This window comes from Rousettus aegyptiacus, unplaced genomic scaffold, assembly GCF_014176215.1.
Source record: "Rousettus aegyptiacus isolate mRouAeg1 unplaced genomic scaffold, mRouAeg1.p scaffold_m13_p_4, whole genome shotgun sequence".
NCBI classification, from domain to species: domain Eukaryota; kingdom Metazoa; phylum Chordata; class Mammalia; order Chiroptera; family Pteropodidae; genus Rousettus; species Rousettus aegyptiacus.
Window position 1 is genome coordinate 51,105,345 of NW_023416307.1, and position 23,800 is coordinate 51,129,144.

At 38.5% G+C, this 23,800-nt stretch overlaps 1 protein-coding gene and 1 pseudogene across 1 annotated transcript in view; one reads left to right on the forward strand and one right to left on the reverse strand.

The window, feature by feature from the left end:
- Positions 1-7,042: 7,042 nt before the first annotated feature.
- On the reverse strand, positions 7,043-7,161 carry LOC118602044 (annotated as a pseudogene).
- Positions 7,162-14,141: 6,980 nt separating this feature from the next.
- The window catches only part of SNX4 (sorting nexin 4), a 49,406-nt gene continuing 39,747 nt past the window's right edge, over positions 14,142-23,800 (forward strand). Inside the window, exon 1 of the mRNA XM_016135198.2 lies at positions 14,142-14,309. Coding sequence (XP_015990684.1) covers positions 14,166-14,309 — 144 coding nt within the window. The 5' untranslated portion in view covers positions 14,142-14,165. The remainder of the gene's footprint in view (positions 14,310-23,800) is intronic.

The window sequence follows — 23,800 nt, forward strand, 5'->3', positions numbered from 1 at the left end:
GCAAGCTCTTGGCTATAAGTTCTGGCTAACAAGGACATTTTAGCTTTTTATCATTTTAATCAGATCCACTGTTAAAATTAGATATATTTCTTGTAAACATTTGAAACTTTACATTTTCTTCTTAGGTGAAGCTATACTTCACCTAAGGGAAGAAGGCAAGGAGGGAAGCTATATTTATTCCCTTTAGACCTGTTTGCTGAGCTCTAGATATTAGTCTGCATTGTATGTAGCTTCTTTTACATTGAGACAACATTGTGCAGCCCAGATACTAGGCTGGAACATTTTTAAAAACAAATGATTTCATTTCTGGAAAAATTGTACAATGGTTGACTCAAGGGTGGGAAAACAAAGAACTCAAGATTAGAAGTTGAAGGCCAGCTTACTTTTAACTGTATAGCTGTTTGTCCCACTTAATTTCTATGCCACGTACATGTATTAACTTTTCAAATATTTTAAATGAACTTAAAAAGTAGATGTGAATTGAGATTATACAGCTGAATATAGGTTTTGTGGCCCAAGCAAGGGACTTGTCCTGTATAACTAAGTTAATATTATTTGCTAAACTTTTTTTTTTAAAGGCCACAGCAAAGTGTGTTTTTATTTCCAGCAAATACTATAATGTCTTACCGGTGTTTCTCCTAATGCTTTATAGGTTGAGCATTAATTAATTAATTAATTTGTTCGTTTATTTATTTTATTTAGTTTCGAGTATACAGTACATTGATTAGACATTTATATGGTTCATAAAATGATCCTCCCAATAGCACACTCCCTTCCCAACCCTCCACCCAGCCAACGTATTAATGCTAACTACATTTCCTATGCCATGCTCCACATCCCCGTGGACATCCATTAACTACTTATTTGTACTTCTTTAGCCCTTCACCCCATTCTCCCAGCCCCTCAAATCCCCCTCCCCTCTGTTCAACACCAAATTGTCCACTATATTTGTGAGTCTGTTTTTGATTAGTTTGTTTTTTTATTCCTTAGATTCTGCATGTAAGTGAAATCATATGGTGTTTATCTTTCTCTGTCTGACTTAAATACCTCCTAGGTCCATCAAAGCAATATCTTTTTCCATCTCCTTCCTTTTCACATGTAGGGGTCTTGTTATCTTATCCTTTCAGCCACTCTATCTTTCGGTTGGAGTACTTAATTCTTTTCCATTTAAAGTACTTATTAATAGGTATGTAGTTGTTACCATTCTTTATTCCTGTTTTTGATACATGTTTTTTCTTCTTAAAGAAGTCCCTCCAACATTTCCTGTAATACTGGCTTGGTGGTGATAAATTCCTTTAGCTTATTTTTGTCTGGGAAGCTCTTTATCTGTCCTTCAACTCTAAATGATAGCTTTGCTGGATAAATTATTCTTCATTGTATATCCTGGGTCTTCATCCTGTCCAATATATTTTGCCAAGCCCTTCTGTCCTGCATAATTTCTTTTGAGAAATCAGCTGCCAGTCTTATGGGTTTTTCCTTATAAGTAACTATCTGTTTTTCTCTTGCTGCTTTTAATAGTCTTCCTTTGTATTTAACCTTTGGCATTTTAATTATGAGTGTGTATTGGTGTAGGCCTTTTTTGGATCCTTGATTTTTGGAATTCTCTGAGCTTCATGGGGTTTTATGTCCATTTCCTTCACCAGGTTAGGGTAGTTTTCCATCAATATTTCTTCAAACAGTTGTTCAGCATCTTGATTTTCTTCTGTTACTCTGATGAGACAAATATTTGGAGCCTTAATAGTGTCTCATGTCCTCCTTAAATTATTTTTATAATCTTGGCATCTTTTTTCTTGCCATTCTGATTGAGTATCCTGATTGGCTTTCCTGTCCTCTAGATAGGGCATTTGATTCTTTTCTTTATTCACTTTGTTTATTCCTTTGTTTATTCCATTTAACATACTTCTCATCTCAGATACTGTGTTCTTCATTTCAGATTGGTTTCCTTTTATAATGTCCATTTTCATTGTTATGTTTTTTATCTCTTTTTTGAAATTCTTACTGAATTTATCTACACTTCCCAAAAGTTCATCAAGCATCTTTATAACTACTGTTTTAATTCTGCATCTGTTAGATTACTTGATTCCATTATATCTGGATCTCTGTTCTGATCTCTTATATGGTTTCTGTTTCTTTGTCTTCCCATTTTGGCTGCCTTTGCGTGTCTTTTTCTATGTACTAAGCAAAGGTCCTAGGTCTTCTAGTCTTAGTGTGAATTTGTGAAGTAGGTATCCAGTGGCACAGTCCTGAAAGGGATTCAGCTGCAGGCCAAAACTTAGCCCAAGCCTCTTCCTATCTAGGGCCACCTGTTAAGGTTCAGCAAGCACTCCACAGATGCTGTGCTTAAGGCCACACCAGAAACCGAGGCTGCCTCCAGTGTGAGTCTCAGCAAGGAGAACCTGACTCGCTGAGGATATACCTGGATATGGCTTGTGTGGGGCCGTGAGTTGGGGGAGGTGGGATTTCAGGGAATCCTCTGGGTAGAGTGACCTCTGTTATCCAGTCTGATGACATCACAGCTATAGCAGCTCTGTGCCAGTGCACTGGGAGTGGGGTGGGCTCAACAGGGAGCAACGTATACTGCCGACATTTCGGTACAGAGCGAGTCTTGCCTCGGCCCTCACTCTGATAATGTCTCCCTGTAAGTCCCAGGTGCCCCCTGTGCACAACTGAATAGGCACTGGTGCTCAAAGCGAGTAGGTTCGTCACCACAAAAATCTGCTCGTGGATGTGTTCCCTTCAAGAGGCATCTGTTGCCAGACTCAGCCACTCAGCTGCTCTGAACTGGGCAGCCCCACATCCTCACACGGTCCTACCTTCTGATGTTGTAGGGTGCTTTCTTGGATTTCTCCCTAGTTGTATGTCTTGTTTTTCTAGATCCCAGGTGATTTTTCCTTGCTGCTGCTCCTTATTTCCATTACAACTTTGATTTGGTTGCCAGAGGGATGAACAGAGCCTCTATCATCTACACCATTTTTTTCTCTCTCTTATTTGCTAAACTTTTGATAACCAGTGAAGCTAGACCACACCTGATGGCAGAGCTTAAAAGGATCATTTCCTGCCGCTCCTTTTTCTTCCCCACTCATTTCTTCATCATTCCCTAGCATTTTTCACTCCTGTACTCCAGGGGTGTTAATGTCATATTCTCGAAATATGCCTATGGTTGTGCATCTCCTTATGGTGCTTCTGTGGCCTTAAGCCCCCCTACCCCCAGCCCACTCCACCTCTCGACCTGAGTAATTCTTCCCTCTTCTTTCTCTTGCCGTTATTGTTGGGGATGATCTAAATCCGTGTTGCCCCCATGGTGCTGGAGGGGATTCTGTTCTTTCCGCTGATGCAGTAAAGAATTACAGATCAGCAAAGTTTAGGAAAAATAAGATTTCTTGAAGTACATTTTAAGAGAGAAACAACTACACCAGAGAGGGCTGTAACCTCATAGAGGTAAGAGGTCTGTCTTATATCTGGGCCGTGATGGGAGGTTATAAGGGTGGTGCTAGCTGATTGGCGTGTGAGGTCATTTTGATTGACAGTTGGCTGTTACATAACCTACTGTCAACCGCTCATGTCCCTTACCCAGAATTTAGTCTGTTATAATTAGATTCATGAACTTCTAGGCATATGTATAATATCGTAATGATGATATAATGAGGCTGAGATGAAAAGAAAGGCAGAGTACTTATTGCGCAAGTGTTTGTGGCTGGCCTAAACTGGTCGCTATGCTATGGTCATTTCTTTCCTTGTCGTCTAGGATGTAGGAGTATTGTTAATTGAAACATAACTTTTTTTTTTTTTTTTCTGGGAGGTCCTAGGGACGGCCCTTTGGTTAGGCCATCATTCTTATCATTCCTATGGTTATAGAACTTCCTTCTCCCTCCACTTCCATTCGCACTTTGAAGGATACCAGTGAGTGAGTGACTTTCCATATTTTAGAAAAAAATTTCTTCAAGAAGTATTCGAATCCATTTTCCATTGTAAAAGATTCAAATCACAGTTTATAAAGTAACAAGTGAAAGGTCCCCTTTGCTTTCGCCCTCAGTTTCCCTCCCCAAGCCATTAGCAGTGTGTTCGTATGCATCCACCCCTTTTTCTTTCCATTTCATACATACGTATGCACTTGCATATGTTGGCAGATACCAAAAAACAAAAACAAAAATCAAAGTACTGCCTTTACCAGATCCTTCCTTTCTTTTTCTCCTGTCTCCTGCTTTACAGAACATTCTTTGTTATTCAGAGCAGGGTTATGGGCAGAGGCAGGAGGATTGAAGTAAAGGAGAGAAACAACAGATTTCTCTGCATAAGAAAGATCTTGGTGCAACCTTGAGAAGGAAAGAAAAGATCTAGAGGTAATGGGGAAAATAGAAGAGTGAGCAGGAAATTTTGAAGTAAGGAGGAAAGAGGGGAAAGAGGAGCAGTTGCTTTGAGGGGGAGGACTTTGGGGGAGATGTAGATGTGAAAAGAGAATTTTTAGCAAGTTTTATGGTATTTAATATAATATATTTATTATCTTAAGAGACAGTCAGTAAGGATATCACTAGTTTTTAAGGCTTTGGGGAATCTTATTGGTGTTCATAGACGTTTCTATAGGTCCACACTGGAGCCAGGGGTAAAGTGAGCCTCCCCTTAAGCACATAAACCACATAGAAGAAGTTTATGGAATAACAAGGAACAAAGGCAGGATTATTCTGTAAGGAGGGAAGGGGAAAGTGGAATGGGAGCTGGGAATCCCAACAGATGTTCACTAGATTGGCCTTGGGGCCCCTCCGGCATAATACCTGACTGCCATTAACTTACCCTAAGCAAAATTTGCCAGCTGACAGACCTGCCCAGATATACAGAGCTTTTTAAAAATTCTAAATTTGAAATTTTGAAATCTCAATGAACGACCAAGGATCATCAGTCATCTTCAGGAAGCTACAAATGAACACAAGAAACTGATAAAAAAAAAAAAAAAAAAAAAGACCTAGGAGGGAAAAACAAAGCAGCAAGCAAGGGGGAAAAGCAGAGATAAAACAAACTGTGTTTCTAAATTCCCATGGGATGAAATCCAAACTCCATGGTCAGGTTTACAAAACTCATTACCTCCAGCTCCAGTCTCCCCGCTCTAGACTCATGGCTCCTTCCTCTCCTCCCAAGAAGCCTGGGCTGTGTCCACGCTAAATAACTCCTCACTGTTTTCTAACTGAGGCAGGCCCTTTCCAGCCTCCACACCTCTGAGTAGAAAACTCATCCCCCACTTCCTCCCCGCAAGGCAATCTCTACATCAGTACTGTACTTCCCAATATGGCAGTCCTGAGCAGAATTCTGTACACTCCTCACCCCCACCCCCAGCCCTCGTTAGCACTCTCCTGGTGCCTTTGTTATATCAGGAGCACATGGCACTGCCCTTGGTCAGACCCCCGCCACCTGGGAACTCCTGCAGCACAGGGGTCTTTCCTTGCCCACTTCAGGGACTCGGTAGGTGCTCCACAGAGTCCTCGGCAGGCTGCTGTGGCCTGTTCACCAGCTCCTCATCTCTTTTCAAGTGGAGGCAGGGAGTAGGAGGCAGGGGGACCTTCTCCTCCCCAATCCCTCCAGGCAAGGTAATGCCTGCTCTTCTGGGAAAGAAATTGCCTGGTCTACAGGGGAAGCTGAGTCAGCCATCTCTGGCTCTCAAGCAGAGTTTGAGGCTAGAGCTCTGTCCTGACAACCTCTCTGCTCTTAATTGGTTATTAGCAGTGACCATGATCTCTCTGGGCTTCATTGTCCTCATAAGAAAAATGAGGGGGTTGGCTTAGAGGATCTCTGAGATAATAGCTTACCTATGTTCTCCAGTTAGGGTTATTTATAAACAAACAAACAAAACAACAAAAACTGAGGAGGAAAAATAAAACTGCCCTTCACTCCCTTTCCCCTCAGGGCTGAAGTTGGTGGTTTCTGGAATGAATCAGCTGACTCAGACATCCGCAGCTTCAGCACTTTTCCTACTTAACAAAGGGGAGGGGTGCGGAGGGTGGGACGGCTCAGAGGAGAGGTCAGCTCCAAGGGATAGCGCCTGCCTGCATTAAGGGACGTGATGAGTTTGCCGCTTGGCTTTCCCAAGGGCTGGCTGCCTCCTTTGTCTTGAAGCATTGATTTTCACATAGGGGCCAAGATAGGCTCCTCATAGGACCAAGCCTATGGGGAAGTGGCTAGAGGAGGAGGGCCCATCCTGAGATTGGGGAAGGCATGCAGAGGAGACAGCACTGGCCATTCTTCCCATCTAACCATTCTTCTCTACTCCCTGCTTGGAGCTTTGGGGAGAATTCATGTATGAGGAGATGCCTGCCGAAGCTGGAGGGGGAAAGGCTTTTCTCTGGCCTGGCTGGCATAGTAAGAGCTATAGTGGGTAGAAGGCCAGAAGGCTGGCTCTCTTGCCTGACTGGCTTTACTAAGTAAAAATTCAGTTCGTTATTATTTGTTTGCTCGTTTTGTTTTATATCCGCTTCCCCTTCCCCACTCATTGATTAATTCAGCAGACCTGTGCTGAACACCTACTATGTGCCAAGCATTGGTGACACACAGAGGACTAAAGCACAGAGCCTGCTTTCATCCAGCTCGCTGGCCTAGGAGAGGAGACAGGCACTAGTGTTAGTAACCAAGATGAGAAGTGCAAGAACGGAGAAAAGTCAGCCTTCAATGAAGGGGGCTAACGGGAAGGAGATCGTGGAAAACCCGACATCAGGGAAAGACAGAACTAGTCTCAACACAATGCGAAGAAAATTCAGTATAAAGTTCTTTACTAGCATTTATTTCTAGTATTTAGAAAGTCCTTTATTGTTCTATAGATGTCAATGAAAGGGTGAAATAGATTAGAAAAGTCATTATCACACCGATTTTAAAAATTTCCAAAGGTTATCATTCACCACAGCCCACATCTCTTGCCTCTTGCCTGTTTATTACTCACCATTCTGAATTTTTTTTTTTTTTTTTTTTTTTTTTTTTTAGGCAAGGCAACCCTTGATTGCCCTCACAGACTGCAAGGATCTTGTCATCTTACGATCCCTTATTTTACTATTATTATTATTATTTTTTACAGCACCTGGTCTTCCTAGGTGGTCTTCCATCCAAGTACTAACGAGGCCCGACCCTGCTTAGCTTCCAAGATCAGACAGGATGGGGCTTGTTCAGGGTGGCGTGGCCATAGACCCTTTCTGAATATTTAAGAGACAGACTGCTTGTTGGTAAGATCCCAGATGCTGCTCTCTCACTCCTGCATCCTGCCCTCACTTAATTGCTACTCTTCAGAGTCAGCATTCACAGCCATGCCCCTCCCCTTGTCTTGCTGCCCTGGGAACCACTGCTCTCTGAGGGGTGGTTGGCTGAAGTGGGATCCCCACAGAGGGGCCATGCCTCTGATAAGTGACAGAAAAAGTGTTCCCTGTGGTAGTCAATATAGCATAGAGAGAATGAAAGTTTCAAGTAGAAGATTCCATCTAAGACATAAATATTTAAAACTGATTCATGTTAATTTAAATTTATTCACAAGTGCATCCTCTCCCCTATTACGCTCTCCCCCCCCCCCCGCCCACACACACACCAGCACACACGCTAAGGTTATTCTGAAAAATGATAACTGCAGTCTCAGATAATAGTTTACAAAATGCACTAAATATTGTGAAGCAACTAATACAGGAGGTGTGTGTGGTTTTTTTTGGGGGGGAGGGTGTCCTCTCAGAAGATGTGATTGGTGAACTAGGAGTGAGAAGGCGGGTCAGGACATCTCCAAGCACCACCACATGTTGGAAGTCCTCTGTCTTTCCTGCCTTATGCCCAATACTTTTTAAGGAAAATTTTTCTGCTTTTTAAAGAGCTCATAATTTTAATTCCCAAAAGCAGAAATCAAATCATTCACTATGTCAGAATAAATAAAAAAACTAGACCCAACTATATATACTGTCTATAAGAGACACACTTTAAATATAATGATACAGATAGGTTAGAGATAACTAAATGAAAAAAAAAAAAACTATATAAGCATTATATAGCTGGTTCTGGCCATATTAGTATAGACAAAATAGACTTGAAGACAAAGAGTATTTGCAGACATAAAAAGATACTTTGTAATGATAAAAATGTCAATTCCATTAGAAAGACATAACAATCATAAATGTGTATGTACATAATGTACAACTTCAAAACACATGAAGCAAAAATTGACATAAATATAAAGGGAGGAATAGACAATACCATAATTATAGTTGGAATTTAACACCCTTCCTAGTAACTGAACAATTGGACAAATCAGTAAAGCTAGACATGATTTGAACAACACTATCAATCACTTAGACCTAATTGTTATCTATAGAACAAGATATTCTATAACTGCAGAATAGTCTTTTCAAATGCACATGGAATATTCACCAAGTTAGATACTTGCTGGGCTGTAAAACAAGTCTCAATAAATTTAAAAGAATTAAAATCTTACAGATTATGTTCTCTCGCCAAAAAATAATTAAGCTAAAAATCAATAACAAGACATCTAGAACTCCAAAGATTTGGAAATTAAACAACACATTTCTAAAAAATCCAAGGGTCAAAAAAGAAATCACAAGAGAAATTAGAACATTTTTCTAACTTAATGATAATTGAAAACGTATCCAATTTTGTAGAAAACAGATAAAGGGAAATTTATACCTTTAGACACTTATATTAAAAAAGAAGAAAAGTTTAACATTAATGACCTAAGTTTCTACCTCAAGAAACTAGGAAAAGAAGCAAATCCAAGATATGCAGAAAGAAGAAAATAATAGAGAACAGAAATTAATATAAAGAAAACAGACAAACCAGAGAGAAAATTACCAAAGCCAAAGTCAATTCGTTGCAAAAAGAGCGACAAAAGTTGTTAAGCCCTAGTTTGAAGGATCAAGAAAAAAGAAAGGGAACATAAGTTACAGAACACAAACATCAAAAATAAAAAGGAGTTATCACTACAGATCCGATACACATTAAAGGATAATAAGATGATATAATGAACAACTTTATGCCAACAAATCTGACAACTTAGATGAAATGGGCAAATTTCTTGAAAAACAGAACTTTTAAAGAAATTCTTCACAAAGAAAGTTCTGGGCCCAGATTGTTTCACTGATGAATCTTAGCAGAAATTTGAGGAAGAAATAACACTAATCTTACACAAACTTTATTGGAGACTACTGAAGGAGGTAACACTTCTGAACTCATTTTTTGAGGGAAGTATTGCCTAAATATCAAGACCTGGCAAAGACATTCTGGAAAAAGACAATTATAGGCCAATATTCCTTACGAATACAGATATAGAATACTTAAATTGTTAGATCTGTCAAAAGACAGGCCACGAGTAGTTGAAATTTTTCTGCAGATAGTCAATTCAATAGATGAAGAAGCCAAAACCAGACAAAGAAGAAATGGTTTGTCTCAAAAAGTGGTAAGGTACAAGATATAAAAACAAATCAAGGTTAAAACACCAATGATATTACTTTTTTTCCATCCTCAATTCTTAGAGGCAGAGATTTAAAAACCCACAATTGACGTTAGTAAGGGGAAATGTGCATTCTCAAACATCATGGGTGGAAATGTAACACAGTACATTTTGGAGGATGGTTTAGCAATGCCGATTATGAATGGAGATTCCGTCCATGCACCTTCCATTCTTAGATTCAGCTTCCAATAACAGGAGAAGGGCAAGTCCAAGTGAGCAAAGATGTTCAGAGTACAGTGCTGGGTACACAAGAGCAGATTTCATACAAAACAGTTTATAAAACATGATCCTATATTTATGGATTATATTATGTATGTCCATAGGGTGGGGGGTGGGGGAAGACTGTTCAAAAATATAGTGCTTGCTTCTGAATCTCAGTATTATCAATAATTTTTATTTCTTCTTTTTGCGTGTGGGTATTTCCTGAGTTTTAAAAATGGTCATATACATTGTTTCTGTAGCAAGAAAAAAATTAAAGTTCATTAAAAACAAATTGTGTGATTCTTATCCACGGTATTATTTACAAACAGGAATCTGGATAACCCTATGGTAGGTATGTTGGCAGGAAGTTTAAGCATCAGGTAGAAAGAAAGTTGGACTTCATGACTTCTGAAATTCCTTCTAATCTAATTGCGATTTCACATATTTCTGCACATACGTGTCACTGTGTGTGTGTGTATGACTGTGCATATGTTAATACAATTCTGTTTATCTGTAAATGTATGAATCATGTCTTTTTATTCTATGATACTTTGACATCTTAGGGCTTTGCTGACCCTTGAGAGACTGCCCCTCCCAGGGATCCTCAATTCTTAGAGGTAGTAAATGATTGCTTACCCGTGCATCTTTCATACGTAATCAACCGGTCCAGAGCCCATACTGCCAACCACCTCCTTTACGGACTCTTACCCTCTGGGCTACAAATCCCCTCTCCTAACCACCCCAGGGGCAGCTACCAGACAACTAAGGACAGCCCTTATGGCCCAGAACCTGCGGAGATTATTCAAACTAACCAATCCTAAATCCGTTTATGCCACTGCACCCATTCTTTCCACAGAAACCACACTAAAAGCTGTGCCCATGTTTTCCCTTCACTCTGCTTCTCTGTGTGGTCCTTGTAATGGCATGCCTATTTCTAGGGATCTGTGAGTACAAAAAAGTCTTTCTTCATGACAGTCATTTCCATGTCTATGTGTCTTCCATATCTGATGAAAACGAATCCTGAGTACCCTTAAACAGTGAATGTATGTGACATACTTAGATCCTCTTCAACTACTAATTTCATTAAGCAGAAACAAACAGTTGGATGAGCTTTTGTTCTCGCAGCAATCCTATAACCTATAGTCTGGTTCCCTGAAATGGGGGGTCTATCTTATTCTTCTCAGAGCGGAGTCTTTACTTATTTGTTTAGGACGGGGTGACCTATGTCTGTGAACTCCTAAAAAAAAAAATCTCCCCAAATGAAACACCCAAATAAATTTAATCTAATTTTGGAGAAGAAAGTAAAACAACAGAACAAAACCAAAAAATACATCACCACTCCCTGTATACTCCCCCATTCTCAGTCAGAATTATGTAATAAATCCTTAGTAACTTTCAGGCAGCCCTAGTTTTCAAACAAAGATCAGGCTTATGAATACCAAAGAAAACTGCATTTCTAGAGACAATTGCCAGGTGCTTCTGAGGTTGCAAAGTACCCTAACAGGTAAGCTGTTGCTCATACATACAATGTTAGTTGAGTGGTGGCACAGGCTTACTTGTCCCAAAGTACCCTGCCAATAATCTGCCACAGTATTTTTTCCTAACCTATCTGGTTTGAGTTTCTTAGTTATAGTGTGAACAACTATTTGCTTCAGATGACCTCTATCAAAGCATATTTAAGTCATCTGGGAGGGGAGAAATATTTCTGTCCTTTTGCGACTGCCATGATTTTTAGCTGCTGAAGATTCCAGTTGCTGGCTTGCTAGTAGGACTTCGGGGGAGTTTCTCAAGCCATAGGATTTAGAATGTGGTTTTGGTGATTTGGGGTGTATATTCCAGTCTTCTCCAGGGCATATAGGCATGAATCAGTTTGTATAACTGCCTTGGCAGACAAGGAGACTGCTTGGGACAGGGCAAGTGTTGCATGTTGCATGGTCAGTTGAATAGACAGGAGCTTCAGTTACAGCTCTGTGCTGCATAGAATAGAACAAGCTCTAGTCATATGAAGCTAACAGAGAAAATCCTGGAAGGATATCAGGAGCTCATGGAATTAAGGCTGGTGATTCAGGCTCAGAAAGTCACAGAATCAAGGTAGCTCTGGAGACTTGGCACAGAACCCATAGAAATACATGGCTTGGGAACAGTCTGGCCCTAGCGCTACCACTGACTGATTATTGCTCAAATCTCCAGTATTCCCTCTTATCCAAGATTCAAAGTCCTGGGAGTTTCAGGGTCTGAGTGGTTGACTTGAAATAATTTGCCCAGAGAGAGTAAAAGAAGGATCTGAATTCTTCAATTGTAATGGGAGGCTGCAATAGAAGGCACACAAGAAGACACACAAATTCCTCACACAGTGGGGAATTTGCCCCAAAGGAAGATGGTAGTATTAACAGGAAAGGGGCAGATTAGATATTATGCTGTGAACAAGGACTGATGTCATTGTACTGACACTAAAATGCGAGATGGGATGGGGTTGGGGCCGGGCCGCAAGTTTTGGTTTCTTCAATTTCTTCTGGGGTATCTTTTTCTTCTGTGCAACCTCCTCTTCTGGATTAGAAACGATTTACTCTTTTTCAGTGAGGATCATCTCAGTGCAGCAGGGAGAGCTCAGTTTATAAAGGGGTTAATCTGCCCACTGAGCTCTGTAAGTTCTGTGGGCAGATATCTTGGGAACTTTGTTCACCTGGATGCATTCAATGACCAGAGAATCTACATCTAAACCCTTAAGTTCAGCATCACTCTCTGCATTTTTAAGCATGTGAAACAAAAATTTAGCACTCTTTTTAGGCTATCAACCCTGGGGCCAGCCCCACTGGCCTGGGCACACTTATCAACTCCCCCATTTTAATGATGGAATGGCACATATTGCATCTGTAAAGTGATATCCTTCAAATATTTGGTGGCTTTTCGGATATGCATACCCTTGATTGAAAGAAGAGTCAAACCTCTTGATTTGCATGATTTTGTGAGGTTTTCTGGGTCAAGTGAGTGAATAGCTAACCATAAACAACCATCTTAGGCTGCTTTGGGGAAAAATGTTTTAATTCCTTCCTTCCTTCCTTTCTCCTTTCCTCCTTCCCTCCCTCCCTTCCTTCCTTCTTTCTTTCCTTTTTTTCTTTCTTCTCTCTCTCTATTTCTTCTTCTTTTTTTCAGAAACTGCAGAGAGCACTGTGGCCTTCCCTCAGGTGACGCTTTGTCCAGAGCCTTCTTTCTTGTTCCTACTATCTGCAGGATGAGATACTCAAGTCACCAGCCCAGAGAAATTATCCTGATGGCTCTAGAACCTAATTTTCTCCATATTTATCTCAAAACTGGATAAAGGACATAGAGTAGTAAATACAATCTGTCCCTGAAAAGATATCTATCCCTCCTGTTATAAAATATTCTCCTGAGTTAAAAATGTTTCCTGAGAATTTGCCTAGCATGAATGATCCCTAATAAACTGATAAAATGTCTTCAAATATTTATTGAGTAAATGTCCTAGGTTTGGTAAGAGAAAAATATAATAAGACAGGGTCCCTGTCTTAAAGGAGTCCAAAGTCTAGTTGGGGCAGACAGACAATTATAAATAAATAATTGTAATATAATATGAGAAAGGTCATAACCAATTTATGACAATGTAATATTAGCACTTAGATTTGATAACTAAAGGTTTTAGGGTGAATGAGAAATTCACCACCAGGCCAGAGAAAACATGCAAGGAAGAGGAGGAAATTGTGCACCACAGCTTGAAATAGCTACGTATTTCGACATAAAGACCAGTTTTTCTCTTTGAAAGGTGATTGACCAGACTTCGTATAGGAGGTACCTCAGGGTATTCACAGTCTGGCATACCTAGTGAGCGTTTCCCATCACGTTGCCACAGCGATTGCTTGTCAAGGAAGTGGTTCTGCAAATTCCAAATATTTGTAGAAAATTATCAGAAATCTCCTGGGCTTCATGAAACACTTAGAATAGAAATCAAACACTGCTCCGGTCAAGCCCTTCACTACTCTCAAACACTTCGAAGTGTTACCTTTTGCTGAATGAGTTACTCAACCTTCCGAAAGTTAATAATTTATGCCGCTCTGACCTTTCTAGAGAAAAAAAACAGAACGAATAATGGCAGGCAAGACAGAGGACAAGAAGGAGAATGTCAGACAGCGGCCTCCAATTTCTTTTGAGTTTCAAATTTTCTTTAGCTGATCGCCAACCTGAATGTTTCCAATACCTACTCTGGTCTTCACCTTCCCCTTGCCTTTCTCGATTTCTCTCCCTCCATCAGTTCTCCCGGATTTCGGGATCTCCTGGCTTAGTAGCTGAACAGTTTCTTTGCAGGCCCACCCTTGCACACTGACCCCAGCGCCAACTCCAGCCCTAGCCCGGGAGCCCTCACGGACTCCACCACCAGGCGACGGAGGGGGCGGGGCCTAGAGGGGTGGCCGCGGGCGGGGCGGAGGGGCGGGGCGGAGGGCGCGCAGGCGCACTGGGCCCGCGGTGCCGACCTGCAGCCATGGAACAGGCATCGCCGGATCTCGAGCGGCTTTTGCAGCCCGCGCCTCTCGAGCCACTGGGTCATCCCGACGCTGGGCTGGAGGCTGCGGTTGGTGAGGAATCGGAGGGGGCCCGAGGCGATGAGGGCGCCGGGGACGGCACGGTGAGGAGAAGGGGCGGCAGACGCCGCCCGGCCTGTGTCGTGGCCTAGCGGGCTGGGATAGGCTGCCGGGGGCGAGTGGGCTCTGCCGCGAGGCCCAGCGGTGACCGGGAAGCGGGGCAGAAAGGCGGGGCTACAGGTGTAGTGGCTCAGTGGAAAAAGGGGGTCCTGGCCAGGTGCTGCCAGGCCAAGGGGGGAACGTCGAGAGGACGGCAGCGACGGGAGCGGAGGGTATCTGTGAGTGCGGTTACGTGGGCGTGGAGGTGGACGCCCGGGACGGGCCAGGCTGGATGGAGCAGGTGCGGTTTTCACAGGTCGGGGAGCCCGGAGGTTTGGGCCCGGAGAGGCCCCTGATGTTTCTGGCAGTCTGGCAAGGGGTTGTGCAGAGGACGTGGCTTAATGGAGGCATCGAGGGGAATGGGTTGGGGAGTGGGCAGCGCGGTGTTTGAGAAGGAAGAGAATGGGGGACTCGAGAAACAAGTCTGGGACAATAAGGGTGGTTGGCTTAGTGCTGCCTTTAGGAAATTGAAGAAAGTGTTAGATTTAAGGAAAAGTACACGTTAAAAAATTTTAGACTCCTTTTTTGGCTGTAATTTCTTCATTTATGGCTCAGTGCTGTATTTCCCAATGGAGACATCATAAGTATCCCACGTAGCTGCTTTGTAAAGTCCCTTTGGTAATTAGTAATTTACATTTGCTTGAGGAGAAGAAAAAAAACGCATCATTTTATATTTGTAATTGCTTTCATTCCAAAGTGTTTTCACGCATTAATGCATGAGGAGTAGGCCAGGTTAAATGAAGCGTTTCAGAAACTCAGTCTAGTTAGTGCTCCACGTAAGACCACTCTACCTTGAGTGTGCATTGCTCATCCGTTTTGCTTCTATTTTTTTTTCTGGAACAGGTGTTAGTGCTCATGTAAAATTACCTTATGGATAAAGAAAAATTAAATTTATTTGCTGATTGCAACTGGTAAGACCAAGTTTAGAGACTAGACAGCTGGGGACTTCAACACAGGAGTTGAAGGTTTTTGCTCACTTGATGGCAAAATATATATAGAGTAGCATGAAGACTTTTTTGGGGTGAATTTTAAATTTTTCCTTTAATTTTTTCTAAATTCTAGAATTATTTGTGGAGAGGTTAGAATCTCATTAAATGTGAGAGAAGTGTGTGTATTCTGTAGTGCATAATTACAGCTCTTACATGATTTACTTTTTATTCAGGTTCCCATCTGTAGCTTAGTTTTTCTTTCTCTTAAAAAAAATTATTGTGAAGTATGTCATTAATGCAGAGAAGGTTCTCACAAAATAATTTGCAGTTCCTTTGACGCCTCTATGTTCTCCTGGGTTATATCCATTTCCTCCACCACAGAGGTAATCAGTATTTTGAATTTTATATTAACAGTTTTCTTGCTTTTCTTTATAATCTTTATCAGTATGTATTCCTAAACAATATATTATTTAATTTTACTTAATTTGGAAATTTACATAAGTGTAATAATTATACTATGACTTCCTTTCTTTTTGGGATCCATCCAAAATGTGACTTAGTGAGTTTCTATTTGTGGCCTTATAGTATGCCATTTAATAGATAATTCTACAGTTGATTTCTCCTCCTGTTTACAGATGGTGGGTTGTTACAAGATTCTTGCTATTTCTAAAAAATTTCCACTACCATGAACTTCTTCCTATATATCTTTTGGTGCAAATGTCTGAGAGTATAATATAAACTTAGGAGAGCAGTTGCTGGATTGTAAAGTAATAGCATGTTCAACCCTAGCAGGTAGTGCCAGAATGTTTTCCTAAGTGACTATACCATTTTATTCTCCTATCAGTAGTGCCTTATCAATACTTAATATTTTCAGAATTTAAAATATTTGCCGATCATGTGGATATGTGTTAAAGCAATTTAGGTTGTTTCAAAAAGTAAGAAGTATATCTTTCGTTAGCTACATCATGAGGTTAATTTGGTTATGATGATAAAAATTTGGTAATTTTTTTGTGAAATTCTGTAGAGACTTAAGTAGTATGAAGTTGAAACTATAGTATAAAATCCATTTAGGCTAATTTAAAAGTGATTCTAAATATCTCATTTAAAAAATCTGTGTGTGTTCACTTTAAGATGTGTGAAAACCCGAAGATGACATTATACAGTAAAAGTTGTAGTTGCATAGTATTTCCTGACTCTTTAGGAAGATGTTTGTGTTCTAAGAGACCATCCGTTAGTGACCAAATTTAGAGCGTTTCCTAGAGCATCTCCCCAATTATATAATTCAGAGACATAAGACATTTGGACAAATATTTCAGAATCACCAGGAATTTCCCTTTTGTTTATACCCAGTTGAGATTGTTATAATTATAGCTATGTTGCTACTGTTGATAGGAATGTGGTCTGTGCAGAAAGGTAAGTTGTTTGTGTGCTCTGTGCATTTATAAGGCTCGACTTTTCATTTAATTTTCAAAATTACCCCCCAAAGATAGATAAAGATGAAGCTGAGGCTCAGAAATAAGTGATTTGGCCAAGGTCACAAGGTAGTGGCATGGCTAGGATTCGGACCCAGGTGTCCCAGGCTTTGAAATTAGTGCTCTGCCCCTAACCTTTTTGGCATCAGGCACTGGTGCTTCTGTGAGATTTTAATGCCTTATGGTCTGAGGTGGAGCTGAGGCGGTGATGCTGGGGAGCGGCAGCAAATACAGACAAAGCTTCGCTGACTCACCTGTTGCCCAGCTCCTTCTGTGAGGCCTGGTTCTCAACAAGCCATGGACCTGTACCATTCTGCGTCCAAGGGGTTGGGGACCCCTGCATTAAACCATGTGGCTTCATTCTGAAAAAAACAATAATAATAATAATAATAATAATAATAAATAGTCTCATAAATTGCTCCAATACTGTATTTAAAATTTTTTTTTAATTTTTGTTAAGTTGTAGTTTAAAGAAAAAAAGACATAAAGGTTGTGTTGATTTATCAAGCCTTTTTTTTTTTTTAAACCACAAAAACAGCTATACAGATAGTGTACAGAGATGGCAAAAAGCTCACCTCATCAGTCTTATTTTCAGTTCTCCAAAATTTGGACAGAATAATTTGTACCAATTGCCCTACACCTAGGGGTAGTAGAAACAAACACTGCCTAAGAGTTCTAAGTTTCTTCTGGTTTTAAACGTTACTAATTCTTTAAATTTGGCTATAAGCTCTTATTTTGTAGTCTCTTCTTTTTCTTTCTGTTATTCTTTAGTCCTTTTTCTTTCTGTTGTTTAATTAGAGGTATCCTTCCTTTTCCTTTTGTGCTTTTTCCCCAAAAGGAGGAATGCATTCTAAGTATTGTTAGTTCTATTTTAAGTATTTTGGAAAATGGAAAAATGAGAGAGGAATCTAATCTGCAAGACAGTAGTAATTAGTCCTGGCAGACGAGAGGGGAAATAGTAAGAGAATGGAAGTGAGAATACTTCTTTTTTAGGATGGTATATTCCATTGAGTTGGCATTTAAAAGTATTTTCCTGAAGAAGAACCACTGCCTGAGCAATCTTTTGAGGGGAGAGCACTCTAGTCCTGGGAGTGCTGGTGGAGGCAAAGAGTGCTTGAGCAGCTGGTGCTTAAAGATTCCTATATAATTAGTACCTTTGCTGATTGGCAGCAAGGAACTGAGTGGAAGTAGGCCAGAACTGGGAGTAGACTTTGAGCCATTTCTGGATGAGGGAAACAACAAAGAAAAAGAAAATGTATAGGTGTAGTTAACAGAGTTTATCAGTTTAGCAGCAGACGATTAAATCATACTCGGGAATGTTTTTCTCGTTTTCTCCCTCAGCAGCTCTCAGATATTTTTGAAGGCAACTCATAGTACAAAATATATTTTACATCACAATCAGCATACATGCACTTTCATACATGTGTTTGTTTCAAGAAACAACAGTTAACAATTACTTCATGCAATGCCCTATGATATTTTTTGTTTTTATCATTAAAAAGAAATGTTGGTATCAACCCACCAAATTAATTTCATGAACCATGTGTTGTAACTCAGTTTGGAAAACTGTTCAAACTTATACTTTTAAAAATTTTAACTTACAATTTATTTTAAGTAAAAGTATTTACTGAGTAACTGTGCTCTTTTTAAAAAATATATTTTTATAGATAAAAAATGCAAGAAAACAGGCCATGTATTATAACCCTATTTTTCTTAGTTATTTAGGAAATAACAGCTGAAGTAAACTTCACTATTAGGCCTAAACACTTTTTTTTAGTTGGGGGGGCGGTCAAAGCTACCTTTGACTCTATGTAGACATATCTCATAAGGGGAGTAGATTTAATGGATGATACTTTGTAAGCTTCAGATTTCTGACCTATTTCAATAATACAGAAGCATCACACCTAGAAAAAAAGATTCTAAGTATACCAATATATCAACCATAGTTCGTGCTGGGTTATGGGGTACAGGTGATTTATATTTACTTAATTTTTTCCTATACATTTCAATTTTTGTTCATTAGTATGTATTAGCTTTCATAATCTGAAAAACTTAAATCTACAAATAATAGGTGCTGGGTAATACTTGAGCTCTTGCTTTTGTACTAGGCAACTTTAAAAACATGCATTACTCATAAAATGTTCCCAGCAACATTACGTGTTAGGTACTTTTGTCTCTATTTTACAGATGAGGAAACTGAAGCACAGGTTAAATAATTTGCCCAGAATTACACAGCTAATCTATGGTTGAGATGAGATTCAAATTCTGGCAAGCTGGTTAACTAACCTGAGAAAGAAACGATCCTCTTCTAATTACATACTTTTACATTTTCCTGATTACCTGCTTGGCCTGATGCTACCCTGGTTTCCCTTATTTGTGTTTGTCCATTGCCACAGGGAATTTAAAACATTTGCATTTATTATCTTAACCGGCTTTATTTTTAGTTGCTTTTATTCTGTCATATTTTATACTTTATTTTGGTTTTTGGGTCTTCCTTTGTGAACCATAATTTCTTTGGTTTTATCTCTGCAATGATTTGGAAGGCATGTATCTTTGTTTTTTTCCTTCTCCAAAACAACTGAGACAAATTGCTAATGTAAATGTAATGACTATTTAAATTTTTTAAAAAATAATCTCATCTATAGAAGTGATCTCAAATTTATATAAAGAAGCACAGTACAAAGAACCCTTTCCCCCAAATTTAAGAGTAAGCTGCTGTGAATTTGAGAGTAAGCTGCTATCATGATACTCCCTCATTTCATCCTCCAAACTTTTAGCATTTCAAGGGCAAATAAGGACACTGTCCTGTATAATTGCAGTACTGCCATCAAAATCAGGAAAATAACATTGATAAATTACTACTGTCTAATCCTTTGTTCAGAGCAAAGTGATCCAGTTCAAACACATGCATTGCATTTAGTTTTATTTTCTCTCCAGTCTGCTTCCATGTGGAAGTTTCTCAGTCTTTACTTTTGTGACTTTGATTCTTTTGAGGATTAGAAACCAATTATTTTGTAGAATGTCCCTCAATTTGGGTTTGCCTGACATTTTTTCATGATTAAAGTCAGGTTATGTGTTTGGCATAAATTGCCACTAAAGTAATGCTATGTTCTAATTGCATCTTATCAGTTTGTACGTGATTTGGATTTACCCTAGAACTTTGATCACTTTTTCTGCCAGGTTTCTCTGTTATAGGTATTCTTTTTTTCCTTTGTAATTAATAGTGTGGGAACATACTTCGAAACTATGAAAATATCTTGTATTTATTTGTTTATTTCACTATGGACTCATGGATTTTATTTTTAAAGAACTTTATTAAGGTATTCATATACCATAAAATTCACTCATTATAAGTATATAATTTAGTAATTTTTAGTATTTTGCAGAGTTGTGCAGCCATCACTACAACCCAGTTTTAGAACATTTTTGTCATCCCGCACAATCCCCTCCCTCCTTCCTCTTGGTAGTTAATTTCCCTTCCCACCCTTAGCCTTAGGCAGCCACTGTGCTTTCTGTATACGTTTGTTTTTTGAGGTATTTCATGTCAATGGAATCTTACAATCTGTCAGCCTTATAATGTTTTTGAGGTTCATCCATGTTATAGCATGTATTAGGAGTTCCCTTTTTATTACTGAATAGTTTTTGATTGTGTGGATATATCACATTTTATCTGTTCATCATTCGAGGGACATTGGATTTGTTTTCAGTTTTAAGCTGTTATGACTATTACTGCTATGAACATTCATTCACATGCAAGTTTTTATGTGGATATGTGTTTACCTTTTTCTAGAGTTAGATTTGTAGGAGTATAATTGCTGGGTTATATGGTAAGTTTATATTTAACTTTTTAAGAAACTACCACTTTTCCAAAGTAGAAATACCATTGAACATTACCACCAACAACATATGAGGGTCATATTTCTCCATATCCTTGTCAGCTTTTGGCATTGTCTGTTGTTGTTTTTTTTTTTTAATGGCCATTCTGATGAATGTAAAATGGTTTTAATTTTCATTTTCCTAATGACTGATCATGTTGAGAATCATTTCATGTACTCATTGCCATTTGTATGTCTTCTTTGTTGAAATGTCTATTCAGATCTTTTGTTCATTTTTTAAGTTGTCTTATTGAGTTGTATGTGTTTTTTAGATATTCTGGATGCAAGTCTTTAAGCAGATAATGTGACTTGCAGATAGATATTCCTCGCACCTCCACCCCACCTCCAGTTTGTGGCTATTTTCTTTTTCTTTACAGTTTCTTTGAAGAGCAAAAGTTTTTAATTTTGGTCAAGTCCCCTATGAAGTCAGTTTTTCCATAAAAGGATTGTGCTTTTGGTGTTGCGTATGAAAACTCTGCATATCCAAAGATTGTGAAAATTTTATCCTAGAAATTTCAGTTTTAGCTCTTATATCTGGTTGTATAAGTTATTTTGAGTTAATTTTGCATATGATATGAGTTAAAGGGTCTAAAATTTGGTGTGGGGGGCAGGCATGTGGGTATTAAGCTGTCCCGGCACAACATGTTACAGACTCTGCTTCCTTTTAGACCTGCCTTGGTGTGTTTGTTAAAACAGTTGACCTTAAATGTAAGGATTTATTTCTGGATTCTTCTTTCTGTTCCATTGATCTCTGTCTCTCTTTTGCTAATACCACACTGCCTTGCTTATTTCAGCTGTTTAATAAGTTGAAACCAGATAGTATAGTTTCTGTAACTTGTTATTTTTCAAAATTGCTTTGGCTATTCTAGGTCCTTTGTATTTATATATAAATTTTAGGAACCATTTATCAGTTTCTACAGAAAATCCTGCTGGGATTAAGTATAGGTTTAAAGAACAGTGTGTTAGTATGTTTTATAAAATTCACGCATGTTCTATGCATGATGCTAATTTGTCACTTATTGTGAAGTCTAAGGCAAATCTGGTCTTTATTCTTTTGTAGTGATCTTGTTTCTTATTTTTTCGCCTTAATTTTGTTAGGATTTTTTTTTTCTTTATGCTGGAACTGTTTAAATTTTCTAATCCATTAAATGTGGCCCATACCTTTCAAAAATTTGAAGCCCTAGAATTTTTTTCAATTCAGGAAGGATTTTTGTTTGTTTCTGTTTTTATACTGAAGGTTATTATTTCTGTTTTGTTTCTTCTCATTTCTTCTTCAAGATCTTCCGTTAATTAAACATTGGTTCTTAGTTTTCCTTTTTTATCATCTTTCGTCATTTTTGATTTTTTAGGTCTTTGTTTCTCAGCATTCTGGCAGATCTCCTTACTGATTGGATTTCTTGCAATGTTTTACTGCCCAAAATATATTTTTGCTATTTTATTTTTCTTTTCATTCTTTTCTGAGTTAGCTCCATGTTCATTTCAATCTGCTTATTTTTATCTTTTTTAATTTTATCTTTTTTCTATACTTTTCAATATAACAATATATTTTAGTATGCAATTTAGATAAGATTAAATTAAATACTATAGACACTCTACTTTTTTCATTTATAGCCCTAAAAATTGTTATATTAAAGTTAGCCTTCATTTTGTTTTAAATCTTAAAGAGTGCCTGAGGTGGACAGAAGCTCACTGGAGGGTTGAGAATTTCTCAAGCAAGCAAGCAGTGAATTACTGAACTCGGGCACCTAGTTTCAGTTATCCTCTCCTTCCTAATGACTGGCATTGTGGATACTCAATAAATATTTAGTTATTGAACTAATAGTTTCTTATTGTCCCTTTTGTCACTATGATGTGCTTTATGCTTAATTTTACTGTCTTCACTTTGCAACATTTAAAACACTTAAAATAGATTATATTCATTTTTACTCCTTGAATTGGAAATAATTTCATCAGCCTTTTGAATATGTCCACTTTCTACATTTATTTAGTTTCAGGTAGTTATTTAATCTTAAGTCAGGTGGAAAGTAGTGATTCACACATCTGACACCTATATTTGGGACGTTCTTCCTCTGGATACAAGTATAGCATTACTCTTTAATGATATTCTTCACACTGGTAAGAGTTTACTTTGAATACATCTAAAATATTGTATCTCTCTTTAAAATATGTCCCTGGTCTCATCTTCCAGTCATCAAATCAGTTCATTTCTAAACCTATTGAATGTGTTCTTTTAGCAATTGTGGTATCAGTTGGATTATTCTTGGCATTGTTTGTGCTTTAGTATCAACAGCAATTTTATATCTTTTAAACCCTGCTGGTATTATTATGCCATTCTTTAGTTTTTTTGAAAGCTGATGGTATTCTCTTAGGTTTTTTTTTTTTTTTTTTTTTCCCTTCTGTGAAACTGGGTGGCATAACAGAGTGAATTCATGACTCATACATTATCTTTTTCTCTGGGAAGATAATTTGCTTTATCAGTTGTGTGCTTACAGAATTCAGGGAATTTTTAACTGAAATTGAAGGCAGTAAATCATAGTGCTTTCCTGTTGGCCAAAATTATGATTTTTATATGTATATCTCAACCAATGAGGACTTCACAATCCTGATGTTGAGTGGTTTGTGGTTATGTAATTTCTTGAGCTTTCTTTTAATCGAATGATTTCTTCTGTCTCTTATTTTTATCTTAGTACATAAACATACAACTTATATTTTGTAAAAATGTCTTGTTCGATGACTGCATGATTTCTGTTTTTGTTGACTAAAAACATTCTCTGTCCTTTATCTTCCTTTAGCATTTTACTTTCTCCATTTTTCTTCAGCGTTATGGGGGCACTTCCTGAGTGTTGTCATCTTTATTTATCACTGATTTAACTTTTTGCACTACTACATAGCTTTTTCTGTTATAGCACATAACCTTAATTTTCTGTGTAAAGTATCACCCTGGGTTAACTACTGCCAAAAAAGTTTAGTTAAATTTAAAGTTGAATATAAGATGACTCCTGCTTTTAAAAAAAAAAATTAAACTGCCTAATGAAAATCTTTTCTTTTGGCATATGTATAGTACTTTATTTCGAGAGAGCTTGGTAAAATAGAAAATTAGATATCAATATTGAGACTCATTCACCTTTATACAAAGTGTTCTTAGATTTTTTCCTTATGT